The following is a 22,292-nucleotide window of genomic DNA, read 5'->3' on the forward strand; positions in this document are numbered from 1 at the left end:
TTCAAAACGACATCAATAAAATGGTAAGAAAAGAGTTTTTACAATTCATCATTTTGATTTGGTATCATTATAATCAGATTTTTATTTCTGGTTATCTTGGCACAAATGGGCTTCTGAAGGTTTTTTAGTTTTGGGAAAATGAAGTCAGACTTTGTAGAAGAACAAATTCAAGGTGTAAAACACGAGTTCATCACTCAGACTTAAATTATCTACAAAACCCAAGGGGGTGATTATGATTCCAGGTTGTGGGCATTCAGATTCATGAATTTGCTTCTCTTGGACTGGTGGATACCAATATCTCATAAGTGGAAAGGACAGACCAGCTGGCTCTACTTTCCAGGTAAACACCCCAAAAATGCCCATAAAATGATGACTTACGAGCCTTGAGCAAACAGACAAGCCAGCGGTGAGACAAAGAAAACAAAAAAATGAGAATAACAATGTGCACTAAAACCTGATTTTCCTAAGTGTTGAAGTGAGACACATGGTTATAAATAATCACACAGTGAGATTCAAATCATAGCATAAAGCAGTTTTATGTACAAACAGGTAACTAAGAAGCAACCGGCAGCCTGGTCCCTTATCCTCATGCAGATAAAAGAGGGAGAAGGTCCACGTGGGATAAACTTATTACATAACCTTTTGTACCTTCTGAAGTTTGTAAAGCAAATTACCACCTGCTGTGGCGACATTTTAAGATGCGGTGCGCCGATGGAGTGTGTTTGTGCATCTGATGAAAGGAAACCTCCAGGTGAGTCGGCCAGTGTTGTTATCAACCAGACAACCTTGATTTCCTTACAAAACTAATCACTACAATAAAAAGACACCGTAGTAGTAAATTTAATCATTAAAGACCACATTCAGCAGGTGGATCTGATGGTTACAGGTGACTTGGACATTTATGATGTGATATTCTTGTGGATAAGGGAACGGATCTTTGCTTGATGCGCAGTCTGTTGCACCGATGGTGTTAGAAAGACCAGCAATAGAACTAAATCCCATATTGACTGTGACCTTTTCCTGAGCGAATGACTGAAAAAACTTTTATTTTTTCCCTCTATTTAAAGAAAAATTTGGGAAAAGATGTTTATTTTAAAGTAAAGTGGTTTATAAATTCCCAAATTGTTAGCAGTTATTTTAATAATTTGATAAATTCATTGTCATTTTATTGTTTAATTTTAATGAACTGAACAGCAGGAGACAACACAAAAGCTGGCTTTGTTCAAACATGTCAGGGTTCAAAAGTTAATAAGATAATCCTGAGTGTTTTCAGGATTTTTGTTAGCTAAGAGCAAACTGAAGCTGCGAAGATTTCCATGAATTCCATAATTCTCGTAAAAAGTTCGTAATTAGGACTTAAGAACAAATTTGTTCATAAGAACGTTTGGTGAATGGCAGAAGGCAGAGCAGCAAACTGCTTCTGCACAGACTCTCACACTGATGATGATCAGTTGACAACACTGATCAGTATCGCCTGGCTAAGGGTGGACTTAGTTTTCCATACACGGCTTCAGCCTTCTGCTCCAGTTTTTGTTTAATAATGACACAGTGTGATAAATGATCTGATGTTGTTGATCTGAGGTTGAACTTCCTGAGATCATAGTTTAGTTTGCTGCAGTTTTCATTGTTTTACCACTAGATGTCACTATATCCCTCACCAGGACCTTTAAAAGTATTTACACATCAAAGAGCAGCTCATCTGCTTTAACAGGTGCAGAGACTCGTCTGCATTTCCCCACATAAGCTCTACTGTGACCCTCTTTTTATCATTTCACTGAGTATTTCGAAAAAAACAGGGGTTAACTGATGAGAAGTTCAGCACCACACTGCTCCTCATTATGAGTCATTACATTAAATATAATGACTGCTTGAGCTTTTCCAGGCCATTTTCCCCACAATCACAATTTATTGCTGAATATTAGAGCGCTGAATATCTGTCAGTGGATTCCTCGAGTCATCGCTTCTACAGATGGCGGCCATGCTGTCATTATCTCAGCGAGAGGCTGTTGGTATGCAGAGAAAATCCTCTCACAGCCATGATGCTGCAGTCTTTTATTAATAAAAGTACTACCGAGATAAATGCAGGTGTGTGTGGGTGCTATCATCTTTACTAATTCAGGGCTCTTTTTATTTTAATCCATTTCATTTTCAGTCAGAACAAAACACATTCAGCTCAGACAATTTCAGTGTTTGGCTCTTCCTAAAGACTTACAATGCTTACAGTGGTGAAAAAAGTGTAATTTACCATTTGTTTGTTCCTCATCGCTACTTGTAACAATGAATTCTGTTATCTTCCATTTTAACACCTGTCCACAGTTCTCTTTTGTTACGCCTCTTTTTCCCCCTGAGTCGGGTCGTAACAATGGTTGATGGAAAATTATGTTTATTTCAGAGTTGAACAGTTGCTAAACACAGTGGCAGGGTTGATGGTGAATGTCCTTTTCCTCTTTTTGTGGTAATTTAACACATTTGTAAAAAGTTGGGACAGGTGATGTTTTCCATTGTGTGGCATTTCTTCTTTTAATAAATGAAGTGACACCTGCAAGCTAGTTCAGGCAGACAACGGGAGCTGTCGTGCTGCAGCCCATGTGATCGGCCTCAGATGTTCATGCTACATGTCAAACACACCCATCCCATGAATGATTAATCACAAGTTATTAACTTGTAAGCTGTGATTAATGTGATTAAGATTTTTAAATAATTTGACAGCCATAATATGTACATATATATACATACATGCTTTTAAACTACAGAAGCAGCAACTAAACTTTAACATGCTGTTGATTTATCATCTGGATCTGTGAACATCTGGAACAAATTGCAACAAACCAGAAGCTGCTGAATAATTTTCGTCTGAACTGAGTGACAGCTAACTGAAACCTCAGTTTCCATTTCAGGTTGTTTGTGGTTTCGCTGTTTGTGTTTTTGGGGCCTCCTCTCTGCCCTTTAAGATGTGATGGATGATCTTGCCTTCAGATGATATCTGTAACAATTTATCTCCCTCCATATGCATTGGCCTCCGTTTATGGTGTGACATTTGTATTCCAAAGCAAATGCCAGCCGTACTCTCTCCTGCTGGTACTCCTGGTGACCACGGCGATCCTCTACAACAAGAACGTTTTCATGGTGAAGGCTTCAGGTTCTGTCTGCAGCTGCATCTGTGCTGAAGAATCAGAAGAAGGCTGCAGATTGTGATGCTGTTTCTAATTCCATCCATCTGTCATCACTTCTCTTGCCTCTGCCCATCCTATCTTCTCTTGCTCCTCCTGATGGAAGTCAGTGTGATGGATAAGGTCTTGTGATTGCCTTGTCAGACCTTTGGATTGGTGTGTGTATGTGAGAGAGAGAGAGAAAGATGTTTTATCCCTGGCCCCCAGAGTTGATTGGATTACATTTACAGTCAGAAAGGTGAGATGGGTGAACAAAGCTTTGTCAGTCAGGACAACTCTCCCTCCTTGCACTGCTCAGACACTGAGTGTGTGATGGTGTATTGGTATGGTGTGAATATACTCACCATTCACCTTATCAGGTCCACTTGTTTAGTTGATTGTTAACACAAATATCTAACAAGCCAATCACACGGCAGCAACTCAGTAGACATGGTTATAATGATTTGCTGAAGTTCAAACTGAGCATCAGAATGAGGAAGAAAGGAGATTTAAGAGACATTGAAAGTGGCATGGTTGTTGGTCTGAGTATTTTAGAAACTGGTGATCTACTGGGGTTTTCACACACAACCATCTCTAGGGTTTACAGAGAATGGTCTGAAGAAGAGAAAATATCCAGTGAGCAGCAGTTGTCTGGAACAGAATGTCTTGTTGATGTCAGAGGTCAGAGGAGAATGGGCAGACTGGTTGGAGATGATAGAAAGGCAACAGGAAGGTAAATCAGCACTGGTTCCAAACAAGATATGCAGAATAGCATCTCTGAAACACGTCCAACCTTGAAGCAGATGGGCTACAGCAGCAGAAGACCACACCGGGTGCCTCCTGTCAACTAAGAACAGGAAACTGAGGCTACAATTCACACAGACTCACCAACACTGGACAACAGAAGATGGAGAAACGTTGCTGGTTTGATGAGTCTCCATTTCAGCTCCACATCCGGATGGTAGGCACAGAATTAGGTGGAATCAATATGAAAACATGGATCCACCCTGCTTTGGATCAACGGTTCAAGCTGCTGCTGGTGTAATGGTGTGGAGGAAATTTTGTAGTACCAACATGGCATGGTTTAAATACCACAGCCTACCTGAGTATTGTTGCTGACCACGTCCATCCCTTTACGACCACAGTGTAGCATCTTCTGATGCTACTTCCAGCAGGATAATGCACCATGTCACAAAGCTCAGATCAACTGCATATCATCTTATATCTAGCCTCCATTTAGGCAAATCTCTGCAAACTTAAAATCTGCACTGCCAAATAATGAGACATATGTGACACTTCATTCCCAATTTGAATGGATATTTTTTCTTAGGAGTGTTAGGAGTAAATTTGGTTTACTATAAATGCTATTAACTCGTGGTTGCTCTGGGTTGATTGCATTAGAACCGTAATGACTACAGCAGGAGGAATAATGAACATGTCACTCTCTAAACGGAGAGAAATTACATGGAAACCATTTCCACTTAACCCAGTCAGCACAGCATCGTTCTTCCATACTACTGATGCAAGCTTGTGCACAGACGTGACATCTGTGTAATTATCTCCAGCGGTCCAGTTTCTTTGAGTCGCTGAAGGATCCTGGTGCGAACAAGCTGCTTTAACTGTTGTTTAAAACGACAACTGGGGACCATCTCCATGTAATTACTGTCTGCCTGACTCCTCGGCTCTCTCTGTGGCTGGTTTGCCAGATTGTGTTGAGGGAAGGAAGTGTGTGTGTGTGTGTGTTGTGTTGTTTGAAGAGGAGGCTGTAGATGAGATGGGCGCTGTTCATTTTGATCAAGTTATGTTTGTGTTTGGGAGGCAAACAATCCTGTGTACGTGTGCACGCTCCCAGCCATCATGGAGTGGGTGTTTGTGTAGTTATTTGAGAGGGTGACCTACACTTGATCCTACATTATTATTGCCAGACATGACTGCTGCTTTTGATGTTGTGGATCATGATAGTATATTGCTGCATAAACAGGAGAACTTTTTCTGCGTCTCTGGTCAGGCTCTCCTGTGGTTAGATTCATACCTGTGGGAGAGATCTTTCAGTACTCTGCTTAATAACACCCTCTCTGATCACTGTCTGGTGAAACATGGGGCTCACAAGGTTCTGTTTTATGTTCACTGTGGTTTTTATTCTACGTGACTACATTGATTCAGATCTTGCAATTGTATGAAATTAATTTTCATTTTTATGCAGATGATTAAATCTGTAACAAATAAACCTGAGGCCTGTTTAGCGATTGTTGAGAGCTGGCTATCAGCTTTTTTCTGCTCCTGAACTCAGACAAGACACAAGTGATAATATTTGGACCAGCAAAGTTGAGTCATTGTTATGGCAATTTTACTCTGAATGAATGTTATTCATTGCAGAGACAGAGCTGGAAACTTCAGTTTTATTTTTGACGGCACAAGAGAGATAATACAGGTCATTTCTAGTCACTTCTAATTAAGGTCACGATGTTTGACAAAGTGTAAAAAGGGAGGGGAGGGAGGGGTTGAAGGGGGGAAAAGGGGGAAAAGGAGAGGGAAGGCAGGAAAAGTGGGGGAGAGGAGAAAGGGTAGCACCGGATATGATGTGTCTGGTAAAGCTGGAACCCTGAAAAACATTTAAAAACAATGAAGTTAGTTTTTAAAACCACGACCAATGAACAGTGAGGTTTTACATCAGCCTTAAAGAGGTTGACGGTTGCATCCGTGAGTGGGTAAAAAACAATCAGAAAAACCGATATCAGAAAAACCGTGACCGCTTGATAATTTATCTTATAAGAAGTTCAACACAGAACTTGGTGATGGCTGTGTTAGCATCTAAGCTAACAGCACCATGTTTTTCTTTGGCAAAATGAACTGCTGTACTGTTGTTGTTTCAAGGCAGCTGGTGGACAGCTCACTGGTTTATTGTCAACTCGTGGAGGCGGCAACACTTCCTACCAGACGCGTGTTAGAACAAGATACTTCCACATCAAGACAATATATTATTTAATGACTTCTCAAAGATTTAAAAAATCATCTAATACAGAATTACACCATGTTTTCTGTGGTAGCTGTAGTCGATGTTTAAAAACCTTTCTCTGCTGCACATGTTCAATTGCTCTGAAGCTAACCAGCAGGACAAAAAGGAGGACAAGCCGACTGTGTTTTCAGGGTTAATTTATTAGAACATGGCATGAATGGAAAGAAAACAGAATCACAAACACATCTGGGTGATATACAAAGAGCAAAGCTCTCCATCTTCACAGGGGAGCAGAAATCAAAGAGATGGAGTACTTCATTTCTAGCAGAAAATTTCTCGTCATAATGGAGTTTTCATGTTCAAGTTCAATACAATATTCATCACCAAACTGGTTTTGTTCAGCAGTTGGTTCAGAGTGAATGTGTGTCTGATTGCCACACAGCTTGGAATGAGAGCATCTTTACAGAGCAAGCGTCGTCTCTGTGTTCGAAACCTCTTTCACTTCCCCAACTCCGATTTCTCCAACACATTTACCCTGAAGAATAATTCTTTAGCTCCTCTGAGGCGTTACAAAATTAATCTGTGTGATTATTTTCCTCCATTAATGGCTTCCACTTTAAAAAGGGATGATATTTCATTACCTGCTTTTAAGCAGTTTTCAGTGGGGAATTGTATGCTTACTGATAAACTCTCCCCAAACATGACATGTTTATTTTGTTAAAACCAACCCTGACTTTATGGGAAGTTATTTAAAGAACAATAGTGTTAGGAATTTATTTGTTTGTTTATTTATTTTTAATTTTAAAGTGTTCTTTTGTGTCTTTTCTGCATTAGACGACCATCAGAGTGTTCTCAACATTTAGAAGTAGGAAGGAAATCTAACTGGAAGCTGATGGTACAACTGAAGAGCAAATGTTTCACCATCTAAAATAATTCATACCCCAGAATTTTTAATGCTGTATCGTGCATTTTTTATTTTTTTTGCACAGTGTTAACTTTGCCACTATTTTCTCAACTGATAAAATGTGTTTTGCTTTTAGCAGTGTGACAATATGAAGTATGATTTTATCTCAGCTGCCACATTAAATTACTGAATGCAGTTTGGTTTTGTTTAATTTCTCAAGTTCCTTCTCTGTCATTTTAAGCATTATGCAGCTGCAATATCAGGGACAAAAAGTCTAAGATGAATCAGCCTGAAAGCATTTTCCTATGCTTGGTGTCTCTGCAGTGTGTCGTCACACAGATCTTCTGTGACTCACTTCCACAGATCTAATCCCAAGACAACATCCACAAGACAAATGAGAGATTAGAAAATGATGCTGCAGCGCTAAAAACATTTGTGGGTCACTTCTAAAAAATAAAATAAGTTTTCTGTCATTTCTCTAAGTAGTCTTCAGGAAAAGTTTTCGAGGCTTCTTGAAGGATATTATACATTTCCCAGATTGCCTTGTACAGACTAACAGACCTTTAAGACTGATATCAGTGTTCATTAGTTTCCAGTTTCTTCCAGTTGTTCCTCTAATTCTATTCATTAATAATTTAACTGAATATTAAAAACTGTCCTTGGACACATGATTAATTGCTAATATCTAAACTAGTTCCCACCAATTCTCAACATAGTCTTCAGGAATAGTTCTCCAGGCTTCTTGAAGGACTTTCCAAAGTTCTTCCACTGATTTGCTAATCAGTTCTTGTTTCATGTGGCATACAGTACCTCAGCCTTTCTCCCCATTTCTCTTAATTATGAATGGCCTCTTGATAGCCACCCTTCCATGGAGAACATTTCTGAAGAGGCTTTGGCCAGCAATAGAAGGACCAACTAAAGGTCCAGATGCATCTCTCAGGTCCTGTGTCAGGTATTTCCTGGATTTGTTCATGTTTCTTAGATCCTGATCATCTGCTGTAGATAGTTTTTAAGTCCGGACACTTCTTTGTTTGTCCTTCTTTTGTCCAGTTTCCTCAGATGTTTTAAGGATAGACTGCACACCATGCTGAGATATGGCAAGTTTTCAGCTAGAAGCTGTTTGACAATCACCTCGTTGATGCTAACACCCTAATTTCTGTCTGTTGAACTGTGTTATCTTTTATGTTGTTTAGAGATGCAACTAAAGAAAGGGGAAGAAATCATGTGTCTTTGTCAGAGACTGCTGGTAACAAGGAGCCTAAAGATTCAATTTAAAACTGGTTATTTGCTAAGTTGTCTGTTGTGTGTTGATGTGATACTGGTTCATCCCACGAGTTAGGAGCCTCTTTTCTGCTTGAATGGTTCACAGGCCAGGGTTAAGTGCCTTAACAAAGAAGATTTTGGGAAAAAGCCAAGAAAAACTATCAGAAAGCTGGAAAACTATTGATCAAGACCACTTTAAAGGATTACAGTGAAGTTTGGCTGCTAGGAAGGTATATATGGAATAAATGAGGGTTGGACTGAGATTTTTACACAGCACTGTAGGTGGAAATGGGCCAAACTCTTCAGGAAGTGCTGATACTTGTTCATTGGCACTTGGTTTTATATAACCTCCTTCCTGAAAAAAATCACTGTAATCAGAGTTTTCTGAATGTAACAGATGGAGTTGAAATCTTAATGAAGTGCACTAATCACCTTATAGAGGTCTGGTTCACTTAATGGAATACCTTATTAGAAACCGTTTTCCATTTTTTAGATTTTTTGCTTGTGATTCCAAGTAGTAGTCCATCTATGGAGAAAGGATAGGGACAAGTTTTGTAACTTGTATCTCTATATTTCAAACTAACAAGTACAGGTACAAATCAAGTCTTTAACTATGAATTCATTCTGAAAGTCTTTCCAACTACAAAACATTTGCCCCACATTTTATACACCTACTCAAGAACCAATGTGGTTTTCTTAAGGTGTTTTCTGACCCAAGTAAAGTCTGGTTGTGGACACAGCGAATTTTTGCCCTCCTCTCTCTGTGATCTGTCAAGGAAAAGAGAACCCTGACTGGTTTTTGAGTAGGTGTGTAAAATGTGTGAAAAATGTTTTGCTGCAGTAAAACTAACTTGTATTTTCAGACTTGCAGAATTAATCTGTACTTGCAGATTTGTATCCGTACTCAGTTTCAAATTTGGAGATAGAAGCTACAAAACGTGTGTCTTTATTGTTGTTCCATAGATATCCAGCTCCAGTCTGACAAGACCTGATGGATTAATGACAGATGTTCTTTGGTTGAGAATATAGGGACAAAGTAAACGGATGCAAAACTGATGTGGGGTTTAAAAAATCCACAACTTTGAAATCACTCAAAATTCCATATTTCAGGTTTAAAATTGGGAAAATTTGGTCTTTTAACGGTGTAGATATTTGTGTAGCTTCACATCAAAATTCCTCTCTGATTTACTAAACTCAGAGTGATCTGACTGTTCTTAAGTACTTTCCACAACCTGCTTCTAAATGACCCCAACAGATGAGAAATTAGAGTTTCAAAAGGAGGTGAATCCACTATTCTGCTTAGTCTTCTGTGACTGGTTGAAGGACCTTTTTAACCAACTAATCCCCTCTTCAGGGCAGATGTATTGAGTCCGAGCCGTCATCTGCTGCACAGCATCCACGTGAACCCAGCAGGGATCCCCGAGCCGAACCACAGAGATGTTTTTGCATAGACGTCAGTTCAAGTCAGACTCATGCCAATAGACAACAGACACATGGTCAATGAAGGAAAGATGAATGAGAATGATGGGTAAAGAATAGATTAAATGCTGTGTCCACAGTTCATTGACAGGGTCATCTGACTTTATAAAATAAATGAGTGTGTTAAACATACCACATCATCATCATCATCATCATCAGTCTTATTAAAAACAGAATGACAGAGAACATTATGTATCAACAACTCAAGTTAAATATGAACATATTTGTTAGTATTTTGCTCTGCAATGTGTCGCTACTCATTCGACTCAGTTTAGTATTGCTTTTAGTTCACAAAGGTTGAGGCCCGTGTGTGTGTCTGCACGTGTGTGAGGTTGCACTAATCGCCATTCTTGTGTGTATTTACATGTTTGTGTGTGTGTGTTAGTGAGGCCAAGCAAACATGCAGCATTAGTCTCTGACACTGGCAGTAAACCGTGCGTCAGGCATCAGTTCAGCTGGAAAAAGTCAAAAACAAGGACACTGTTCGCTACTTTCACTCATCCACAGAACGGCAATAAGTAGATTTAACCCGGCACACACTGAGCGATGTTTGGCCGTCCCAAATGAGAAAATCGTTGGGGATGTCTGAAAACATCTATTCTAATCAGAAAGTTAGGATGGTCATTCTGCCATATACGGCCTACATCTACCAGCCAGCCAATAGGAATGATGTGTTGCTCAATGTGATGCTGGTGCTGTTGCTGAAAAAGCTAAACAGACCTGAGATTTGCACTACTAAGCAGGATTAGTGGCTTATTGAGGAAACTAACTTTGTTTCATGTAGCTGTGTTTCTTCTTCCCAGGTTTTTTTTTTGCCATGGCAACTGATGCTGGAAACGTAGCCTGATCTGGAGGTGAAAGCTCCAACTCCTGAGCAGTCAGTTTACTTGTAATGTTTAAAAAGTCATCGGTGTTTGGAAAGTGAGTCTGTTAAATGAAATCTAAGCTGTCTGACTTTTGCTCACGTAGAAGAATCATGATGAGAGATAAATCAGCAAAGAGGATATTTTGCCTAAATCTTGCTCCTGCTGACGTTTTTGGAATTTTAAGTTGATTTATTAGTATTATCGCTGAAATTTAAGTGATGTACTCGCCATTTTCTTAAATAAATGTGCATCATGTCAAACTCATTAAACAACATCAGAAGTCATCCGTAGGCTACGTCCTTTTTCCTATTCATCACATAAAAATTTCAAAAACTAGGTTAAATAAAATCACTCAACCATGAAAGGCCTTTAATCGTTTTAGAGCCTGATGACAAAAAATTAGCATAAAAACTATCAGTATTGTCACCGACAGTTTAATCTCTTTTCTTTTGTTTACTTGTTCTTTATTTGGACCAAAGAGCAACACAAACAGCCAGTGGCACATTTGACCAAATCAGACTGAAACTTTCCACCTGCATAAATCCTCAGATCTTCTGACATGAATGTTGAGCTGATTGAGTTTTCATACAATACTTATTTATAGAGAAATATAAATATTTTCTCTTTGTAAATAAATGATTGATGGTCACTTGATGCCAATATGACTTTACATAAACACATATTCAGATTTGGGTTTGATTCACTGAGAAAAACCAGTGTCACAGGATTAAAGCTAGATCACCTAAAGTTAAACCTGATTCATAGAATAGTACCAGTTCTGTTCTCAAACAATGCAGCTGCTTGCACTGACATGATGTCACATCCTCCTCATCAGGTCAGTAGAACAGCAAGTGGTGGTCAACCAGCTCACTGTAGACCAATGGTTCCCAACTTGTTTACCTTGGGGACCCCATTCATGTATATACTAAAAAGCCATAGACCTCTGCGCCACCCCGTGCTGAAACCATGTTTGGTTTTATGCTTTAAAAAAGTGAGATTCTCACCATAAATAATGTATTGTGGCTGAGTCCTGTCCTTTCATGAAGCCAGAATTAAATTATTAACATATACCCTTACTTTTTTTTCTTAAAAATAGTGACAATGTGTGGATCACAATTCCTCACAAATGTTTAAATCCTCGGGGACCCCTTGTGGTCTTTTGGGGGTCCTGGACCCCCGGTTGGGAGCCACTGCTGTAGACCACAGTGTGTGTGGTGAACATTTATGTTTTTGGTTGTTTAAATCGTTCAGATCATGAAACTGATGGAGGTTACTTCTGGGTTTCCCATGAAGTATTAAAAAGGGAGATCAAGCCAAGGATTTAAATAAAAGACGTAGAGAAATGTGTCTTGTGAACCTTCAGTTGGGATGTAAAGTAACTGAGTCAAATCATGTCAGAGTTTTCAGTAATCGTTTGTTAAAGGTTTGGAAATCACTTTACTTCAGCTGGTTAGGATCCTTCTCTGTTAGCTGCTGATATGTTGAGACTAAACTAAACATCACGGGGAGATTAACGTCATAGCGGTTTTTTGGTATTTCTTGTCAAGATTGTGGTTGCTAAGCAACAGCATGTAAGTTGAGCTAATTTTAACTTGAACTAATGTTTTCATTCATTAGGATGTTCTAGCAATCTTCCTGATGAAGACAGACATAGACTGGGCTCCTAAGAAGAATCTATCAAATGAGCTGTTTCATGATAGAGTGAAACAGCCCATCGCGGTTTGTTTACACCAAACACATGTAGCAACAACACTATAAAAACACCAAAATGTGTACCTGTGGGAGCAGAAGCAATGCAGTATTTGTCATGAAGGGTCTTAATCCCAACTGATTGCACCCATCCACACACCAAGACCTTATGGACTTCCAAGATCCTAAATGTTTTCATCTGCTTGGATGTGTACAAGCTGGTCTGAAGCAGCCAGTAGCTCCAGATATCAGGAACTGAACTGGTGAATATTTATCCAGTTCAAAGCTTAAATCTTTCTTAGATACTGTAGAAGAACCGAACTCACATCTAAACTGTGGAAATACTCAGAACCTGAACATTATTAGTCATTTTGGCATGTCAGCTTGCAGACGACACATGACTGAATACCAGCAGTTCAGTAAGACTGGAGATGTAATCAATACTTTATCCTATCAATACTCTCATAGAGCAGAGACAGACATTACAGATAAAGCCAGTAGAGATGCTCAGCTAAACTCACCAGTCTGATTAGTCTCTAACTAATCTCAGTCTTAGCGGTATTTGATGTCCCAGTGAGCTGATTCTGGTCTGGAACCAGTTTCCTGGTTCTAATGCTTTTTAAATGCAACCAAACTTGTTTATTTCTAACCTGCGAAGGACGAACCTTCGGGATCAGTCTGCTGCCGGTTCTACTTTCATTTTAGTTCTGTGGATATGGAAAGTGCAGAAGCAGGTCAGACATGAAACATGTCCCCAGTTAGAGTGTGTGTGTTGGTATGGTCAAAGTCCAGTTTGAGTTTACGAGTGAAAACTCTACTCTAACAAAGAGAACTTCTTTTTAGCATCAATGGTATAGTGATTTTTCTTCTTCTCAAAAACAAAAGAAATTTGTTCACACACTTAAAAAACAAACTAAAACACAGTTTTACAGCATTTACCTGCAGTCATGTTGGAAATCCAGTTTTTTCCTAAAACTGCAAATGTAACACTCCTTAATAAGTTAAAAATAATTTAAACAACACATTTTAAATGATTATTGTGAACAAAAAACAGTTAACGATAACACTTAAAATCTGTGTTTTTTTAAAAAAAAAACAAAGGTTTACAAAAAAATACTGAAAGAAAAGAAAACGAGCAGACAGGAAGCAGGAAAGAGTCATTTACAAGGTCGACATCTTTGTATACAAAAGCTGAGTCGTTCAGCTACGTGTTAGTGACCAGTGATATAAACTCTGAGGGATATTCTGGAACAGTTAATAAATATACGAGTATACAACAGGATTAGGAGCAGGACACAGACGAAAAGAGGGAAAGCTTGACAGTCTCTATGGCTTTTACAGGCTGTGTGGCCCAAAGAACCTCAAATATCAGTCGCTACAAACACCCGGCAACCCTGCAGAAAAAAATCAGGACAAAAAGAGAGAGAACAGGATTTAGGTGAAAGTTGTGGGTTGATGAAAAATGATGTGATTGTCCTTAATGCTCAGACCTTCAGAGTCAAAACAAATGGGTGATCATTTAAATGTACTGTTTGAATATAAAAGAAAAGGGACACTTAACCCTAATGGGGTTAGGGCTGGTGCTGGGTGGTGTACCAGTTCCTGATGGAAAATGGTTTCTATTTTTGTTATGATCTGAATTTGTGCAGCAGGAAATTGTTTGAGGGGGACCCTTTTCACTGCTGCACTACTAAACATGCAGCAGAGCAGCTGTGTTACTGGAGATGTTGATCGATGAAAATAGATGCAGAAAGTTCAGAAAGTGATGTTGAACATAACACAAAGAAGTCTGTTGTCTGGAAATACTCAAACAGGTTGGTAAACAGTCATTTCTAATAATAATAAAGTTGTTGCTGAAAATGGCAGCACGAGCAATTTTTGGACTACCAAAAATTGGGGCTCTCAAACAAGTTTTGGACTACCAAGGATGGTAGTTTGGTCTGCTTTACAAACCCTGGTTCGCGTCTACGGCTAGTATGGCTTGTTTGAAGGAGTGTAAAACAGTCCAACAGTATAAAACACCTGAGCAACAAACTAAAAGCAAAAAATACCTCCAACTGTATCTTAACTGCTGCCTCTCAGAGTTCAGGGAGACAAACATCCATTGTTAGGCTCTCACATGGAGAACTTAATGATATGTTTACTGAGTGATGTTATTGCACACAGTTTCTGATTGGTTTGAGCATCTACAGTCGGATCCACTTCCTGCAATTACACTTTTTTGTTGCCAACTCAGTTATTGATGAGTGACGACTTCACCACAAGTAAACAGTCTAGTCTCAGTTGGCCTTAAGGCCTATTTATGCTCCCTTTATGTACGGAAATAGGTATGTCCATTTTAAATGTCCCTGCTCTCATACTTTCACATGTCCTTTACATTGGTATGGTTTTTAGGCAAAACATCAACCAGAGGGAAGAGCAGAGTTCAGAGTTCACCTCCGAGTTCAGACGTCAGTTTTAGACAACAGCAAACATGGTGACGGTGGAGGAGATCATGATAATGTTCGTTCTCAGAAAGAAACATAAGAAGAGGAAGTGCAGTAGATGGTGGGGGTCTGTGCAGCCTTTAAATACATTGAGGCTTCTTCTTCTATGTTCCTTTTACAAGTCACACATCAGTTATCACATCAGTATGTTTGCTCCGTCAGGGTACGGATCTGCAAGGGGCCCAAGAAACAAACCAAATTATGCACGTAATTGATGCAGAAGACATACAAAGTGATCTGTATCCGTATTTAACTCATACAAATGGCCTCAACGTTTACTTAGGGCAGAGCCAGGCTAAATGTTCATGTCTTACATATTGGCTGCACAGTCCACAACCGTCTGTCATGCTACCTCTTTCTATGTCTCTTTCTGAGAATGTACATTATTACGACCTCTTCCACCATCATCACGTTGTCTGAAACTGGTGTGAGAACTTGGACATGAACTCATGTCAAGCATGTGGAAAATAATGAATGACAACATCTGAAACAGACATACCTATGTATTTATGTAAACAGAGCATGAATGAGCCTGTTGAACATTTATCAGTCATAACACTGAAGGAAGTAAATGACGAAGTGCAAGAGAATATAAACAAAAAAGTTAAAGATCCCCCTTGAACACCAGCCCAGTAACTACCTTAGAAACTCATTTCCTCCTTTGTTAGTACGGTGCAAACTTTTGTCTCTCCGGCTTCTTCATCCCGTTGGTGGAGGAGGAGATCTTGGCCGTATAGGACGCCAGAGCGGCTGCCGCCTGAGCCGAAACAGGAACCGCTGTCGCCGCTGTCGGCAACGAGCTCTGCAACACTGGTGCCCCAATGGCGGCTGCCGCGGCTGCTGCTGCTGCTGCTGAAGCAGGAGGGGTGGACAGTGCCAGGTAGGGGATGGATTTCACTCCCAGGAGGCTGGAGAGGGGGAGGGCGTAGGGGGCGCCCAGGATTGGAGCGTGGGGCAGTGCCGCGCCCATCGCTGCCAGGGGGGAGGAGGAGGAGGACGAGGCGGAGGCAGGGGGGGCGGGCTGGGTGAAGCTCATGGTCAGGTCAACGGGAGACGGCATGGAGGAGGACTGGGCGGTGGATTTGGCGGTCTCTAAACTGGAGGGAGGGAGGGTGGAGGAGGACAGGGAGGGGGGCGGAGGGTGGAAGGAGGAGGGAGAGGGGTCAGGAGAGGGAGTTTTGGATGAAGAAGGGTTAGAGGGTTAAATAAAAGACATGTTAAAAAAAATCAAGAGTAAAAACTAAAAATGAAATAAAACCCAAACAGAAAACAAACAGGATCTTTTGGAGAGTAAAAATGAAAAAACTGACAAACCAAAATCATAAGACAGGTGTGTTTTGCTGGAGGTTGCAACAGATTATTGTAGGGGAGTTCGCTGTACGGATGGGGGGTGTTCTGTATAAGTTGGGGTGATGGCTTGGGAGGGGGCTTAGGGAGGAGGAAACAAAACCATTATAGACATATTAGCATGAAGCTGAGATGATGCTGATGCAAAAAACAGGAAAAGGACGAAGTTACTCAGAGAAAATTCCTCCATGTCCACGACAGCATCTTTGCCACAAGTTCGTCATCATACTGCAGTTTGAATGAATTAAGAACAAAAAACAATAAGGTTTAATTCTATAGAAATTAAATTATATTGAGAAGTCATCAACTACAGCCTGAATAGCTCAACGCAATCATTACAAACACATCCTGGGATATCTTAGGTTGTAAAATGATAGAACCTCAGCTGAACAACAAAAGAATAACAAAGAGAATTTTTGCCTCATTTATTTTCTCTAAACAACTTTTAGAGCTTTGCTCCTATTTCTCCATACTTTAGATATAAAAAAAGTATGTTAAAAGCTTCAGAAACTTCGAAGCACCCACTGTGGGAATGAATATTTGAGTTTGGGGTGATTTGTTGACGGCTTTGATCAGTTTGTGTAAACTCTGATCAGACTGAGCCAGTCTCAGGATAACAGCCTTCTGTTCTACTTTGCTTTTTCATACTGAAGTCTGTGAAGCTTTAAACATCATGATGTGTTTGACAGTACACACTGAAAACTCTTCTAAACAGTAGAGTTTAACAATATTTAATCATTTTTATGTTTAAGATGTTTTGGATGTATGAAATGTAAAGAACCATTTTACACACAGCTGTGGGGGTTTATCTCTACATTATATGATGATCAATAGAAATAAACTTTTGGTGCGATTCTAGAAAAATTCTTAATATTTGTTTAACAAATTGCCTGTATTCTAATGATGTCAAATCTACCTCATTAGTTGTACGTAATATGATGATAATAATCAGCCTAGCTCATTGTGTTTTGAATGTGCTGATCTCTAGAAAATTCCTCACATTTTTGTTGTTTTTGGCTGTTCCAATCTTTTAGATCAGGGGTATTCAACTAAAATTTAAAGAGGTCCAGTTAGAGAAAATCTTTTGGAGCCAAGGTCCGGGAGATCATAATGACTATATATATATATATATATATATATATATATATATATATATATATATATATACATATATATATATGAGCCCAAAGTCGCTGATAAAGGGCAGATTTAGCAACTCTGCTGCCTTTCTCTAGCGCAGTCGTCTGCTTTCTTTTATGTAGCTGCCAGTTTACCGTCGCACCATGTTTACCGTCGCACCATGAGCCTCACACACTGATTGGCTGAGTACATGTCGTGGGATAGTTTACCTCACATGTGATTGGCCCGCGTGTTTCCCTACCGCTACTGTGAAGACTGCAAAAGTTGCGCCAGTTAAAATAAAAGCGCCCTGTCATATTTTATATTTTAACTTCGTGTCCATATGGGCCAGGTTCTGGGTCCGGATCTGGGCCGTGGTGTGCTTGTTAGTGACCTCTGTTTTAGATCATGACAATAATGGAAGTTACTTCAGGGTTCCACATGAAGTCATAAAAAAGGAGATTTAGCCAAAGATTCTATGAAAGTATATGAATATGCAGTGATGATTTGGTTAATGTTTTGTTAATCATTTTCTTCCTTTCTGTAAGCTGATGATATGTTGGGGCTAAATTAAAGCTCATGAGGTGATGAAAGGCGTAACTGCTCTTTGGTTTCACACGTCACGATTGGAGCAACTGAGCAACAACACAAGTAGAGCTAATTTGAGTTGATGTTTAGCTTCAGGGATCTTTCTGACGGCAAGGAACCCAGCCAGATGGATTCTGAGCTAACTGGCTGAATGAAGGCTAAGCTACCCTACCCAACAAAAGCCAAGCTACCAGACCTAAAGAAGGCTAAGGTACTCAGCAAGAAGACAACCAAGGCACCCTGCTCAGTGGATGCTGAGCCACCCAGCCTGGTCTGATGAAGGCTAAGCTATGCAGCCTGAAGAAGGCTAAGGCACCTGGCCCAACAGACACTGACCTAGTCAGCTGTATATTCAACTTAATAACTTTATTAACAAGCACACTTAACAATATACTTTGTAACAATCGGGATAAACTCAACGACATAAGTGACACTGATGGATTTTTTTTTTATTGAATAAATTACTCATGCTGCTGAGAAAAGGAAATATTGTTGGATTTACACAAAGCCCTTGACACTGCTGATCACATTTTGCTGTTAAAAATGATATAAGTACAGTATCAGGGGATTTACCCATGACTGGCTGAGTAGGTATTCATTTGAACCAGTGATTGATTCAGGGCTGTTGGAGGTAACATGGGGGCCACAGGGTTCTATACACTGGCCATCGTTGTTGATATTGGTTTGTTTGGTTTCTAGGTTATTGAAATGTTTCATTTTTCTGCAATGTTTGTACAGAGCCGACCAAACCCAGCACAACCTTCACTGCTCCCCGAAGGTAATTTGGTTGCATTTGAGTTTCCATAAACCGACTTATTTTAGGGAGTTATGACATTTGTGCTGGACTCATTAAGACGGTCATTGCTATACTTTTCCACACGATGTGAATTTTGGCTGTGAACAAAGAGAATCTAAACCCTCCTTTCTCCTTTATTGGTTAGAGAAACTGGATTGGTTCTTGAGTAGGTCTGTAAAATGTGGGAAAAATGTTTTGTAGTTATAAAACTGACCTGTATTTTCAGGCATGCAGAATGAATTCATACTTGTACCTGTAATTGTTCTCACATTTTCAAATATAGATGTAAAAGTTATGAAACTTATGTCACTAACCTAGCTCTACACATTTCTATAAATGTGACATGTATTAGTTCCCTTCATTTAATAAAAAAGAACAGTAATTCTCATAAAGTATGGTCTGTCACAGGAAAACTTATATTTCATTGTTTTTTTTTTAACTTGTCCTGTCCAGCATCATAGCAAGCAAAATGATAATCTGGTTGCTGTATTGTGTTGAACAAATTTGCTCTGCCAAGGGGAGGCCTATTGGTAAGACTCCTCTTGATAGTCTGATTCATTTATTTATTTAATTACTTTGAATCACGGAATCTATGTAATCTTGCTGGACCTGACCGGAGGGGACAGAAGAAGATGGAAAATAGCAAAAAGAAGCAAAAGGGAAAGAAGAAAGGAGACAAAAAGATCACAGACAGAAGGAAACGACCCTTCAATCCACACCATCACCAGACAACAAACTGTTACACCTGTACATGAACACACCAGAAAATTTCCTACAACTTTTACAAAAAAAGCAGAGCTGCTAGTCATTAAGAGTTTTTAAATAATAACCAAATCAAAAAGACATATCATGAAAGTAGCATAACAGCGACCAGATACTAACTCACAGGAAGAAAAAAATAAAAATAAATAAATGAATATCGCTTAGTATAAACACCCACAGGACAACTCAGTGACTGTGTCAGCATGCAGAGCATGAGAAACAAGGAGTGATCAGTGATGAAGGGTGATGAGTGAGATCATGCAAATGCGACCGCGCCTCCACGGAGGCCAGAGGCAGACCAGGGCCAGAGGCCCGGGCCCTCAGCAGCAGACCCGGAGCACCAACCCAAGCCACCCCACCACGAAGACGACTCCAGCCCCACCCGAAGGGCGGCAGAGGAGAGCCCCAGCAAGAGCCCCCCACGGTCTTGGGGCACAGGCTCTAGCCCCGAACATTTCACATCAAGCCCCAAATGTTTTTTCATCCCAGAGGTAATACGTTTCCATTCTCTCAGCCGCCTTATGACATTAAAGAAGATGGTAGTTTTGCAGTTTCCTGGCTTATGTGAATGCAAAACAGGTACAATATGACAAATCACAGAGGAATTTTATGGAAGCGGGGAATCCTCCGTGTTGGCTAACAGCCCGGCGTTTTATCCCTGATCTGAACTCTGGTGTTATTTCGAGCGGTCATTATTAGCGGTGAAGAATGGACATCAGAGGGTTTTTTATTTAGAGAAGAGAGAAACTCTTCAGTTGTGGTTGCTGCCGATGGGCTCCAAGACTCTGGCCAACACACGAAACAGGCAAACCACAAATAATTTAAACCCTGTATGTCTTAAAATTAAATGAACATCAGGCGGATCATTCATGACAGTACTTGATACTTCGAAGGTTAAGCTAGCTGTACTAAACTGTTAGCCCTGCCCTTTTCTGTTCTACACATTTGCATTAAATCCAGTGGTGAAGTCTACGTGATTCGCTGGTATACCCGCTGCTGTGAGTGTGCGTGCGCCCAAGCGTGCATGCTATTGTGTTGTAGTAGATGAAAATGGCTTTCCCATTCGTGTTGGATGTTTGGTTTCAAGGTGCTGCTTTAGTTTAAATATGGATAAATAAAGAACAGCTTTATTATAAATTTATTTACTGATGTTTTTGTTCACCTCCAGGTCACTGGCTGGTCAGTAGTTAAAGAGTGTTTTACATTTTATGTTGCTCACAATGCATTTATATTTGGAATACAAAACCAGTCTTTCATGGTCTCACCTTTGTGTGTGTGTATACTTTATGTATTAATGAGGTTGGTGGTTCTTGTATGTGTGTGTTGCTCCAGGACAGGGGTGTTCGAGACTGGGAAGGAAAAATCAGAGTATACCACTAGTTTACACTAAGCTATACTACTGAAAAAGTAGTAGTGGTAAAGATGGAAAACAACAAGTGAAAGAAGGAAAGAAGTGAAATGATGGAAGGAAAACAAGTGATGAAGCCTGGAGGGAAAGAAGGAAGACACAGATGAGATGATAGAGAGGTACAGTAAATACTACAGCATGATCTTTATTCTGAAGATTGCAAGTGACTGAAAACAGTTCACGTTCATCATTTTGTTGCAGAAGATGTGCTCTAAAGAGCAAGTTGTGGAGATAAACAGCAGATGTCTGGAAAAGTAAAAGTTTAATACTGATTTTAGAGATCTTGTTTAGATTGTCACGTTTAAGATTGAAAATAAATACATATCAAAGCACATATTACAGTATTTGGCTTTAAACAAGGTGACACAATGCTCAAGAAAGCTTAAATAAAAAGCCGTTTTTACTGTGTTGGTTCACTGAGATTTCTTTACGAGGGTGTGGGCTCAGCCCCCAATGTTCCCAGGTCCAGGAAACGCCGCTGGCAACCACCTCCCCCCGCTCGCTCCCGGCCATACCCGGGGGGAACAGGGGTGTGAGAGGTCCCCACTACCCTCTCCCTCCCCGCTCCTGACTTTGATTGTTCTTATTTTAGTTTGTTTACTTCTGATCTACAAGACTGACTTTCATCAGTCAGTGAAGTACAACGTAGTTGGTACCTTTTATTGCAGCTCTGTTTGTATCATGTGACCAAAGCTGTCACCTTCAGCTACACACTTGTAAAATCTTTAACCATAAAGCAGGACGTAGGTGCTACAATTACCTTGGACCTAGCTGAGTTTTATTTTCAGACATTTTATACACTACTAGTCAAAAGTTTGGACACAATTACCCTCTGGTTTTAACGAGAATGTGTGTCCAAACGTTTGAGTGATAGTGTATAAGATGTCTGAAAATAAAACTCAGCGAAGTCCAAGGCAATTGCAGCATCTACGTCCTGCTTTATGGCTAAAAATTTACCAACGTGTAGCTGAATTAGTGTGGTGTATTTATACATACATACATATATATATATATATATATATATATATATATATATGTATATGTATATATATATACATACATACCTTTGGAGTCAATGACATATTTCATGTCAAATCCAGTTATTTTGGTTCATCATTTTGAAAGAAATGTTGGAAGCAACATGTGATGGTGAACAGAAATACTAACTCTACTCCATAACAACCTAACAGTCATGTTCCAGAGAACACCTAAGTTGAATATTAAATTAACGTGATCCCAAAATTCTTCCCTTCATTCTCTTTTTACCAACAGATAAAACACCAATTTGCCCATAAATGCTGATCTGAGGTCAGCCGGTGAGAGACCAGGTCAGGAGATGATGAGATGCACTAATCTCTGACATACAGTCTCGTCTGTCTGCGACTGATTAAACAAATATAATGGAAAAGTATGTAAATGTTGCGATGTGCCAACTTTCACCTCTCCTGACCCGACATTTCAGACTGAATGAGGCTGACGT

The 22,292-nt window shown here is 39.8% G+C and overlaps 1 protein-coding gene across 1 annotated transcript in view; it reads right to left on the minus strand.

The window, feature by feature from the left end:
* Window positions 1-8,218: 8,218 nt before the first annotated feature.
* pcbp4 (poly(rC) binding protein 4) overlaps window positions 8,219-22,292 on the minus strand; it is a 205,350-nt gene continuing 191,276 nt past the window's right edge. Inside the window, exons 15-16 of the mRNA XM_041979989.1 lie at window positions 15,433-15,889; window positions 8,219-13,700 (exon numbers count right to left, since the gene is read on the minus strand). Of these exons, the coding sequence (XP_041835923.1) occupies window positions 15,457-15,889 (433 nt within the window). The 3' untranslated portion in view covers window positions 8,219-13,700; window positions 15,433-15,456. The remainder of the gene's footprint in view (window positions 13,701-15,432; window positions 15,890-22,292) is intronic.

This window comes from Melanotaenia boesemani, chromosome 3 (genome assembly GCF_017639745.1).
Source record: "Melanotaenia boesemani isolate fMelBoe1 chromosome 3, fMelBoe1.pri, whole genome shotgun sequence".
In the NCBI taxonomy this organism is placed as follows: domain Eukaryota; kingdom Metazoa; phylum Chordata; class Actinopteri; order Atheriniformes; family Melanotaeniidae; genus Melanotaenia; species Melanotaenia boesemani.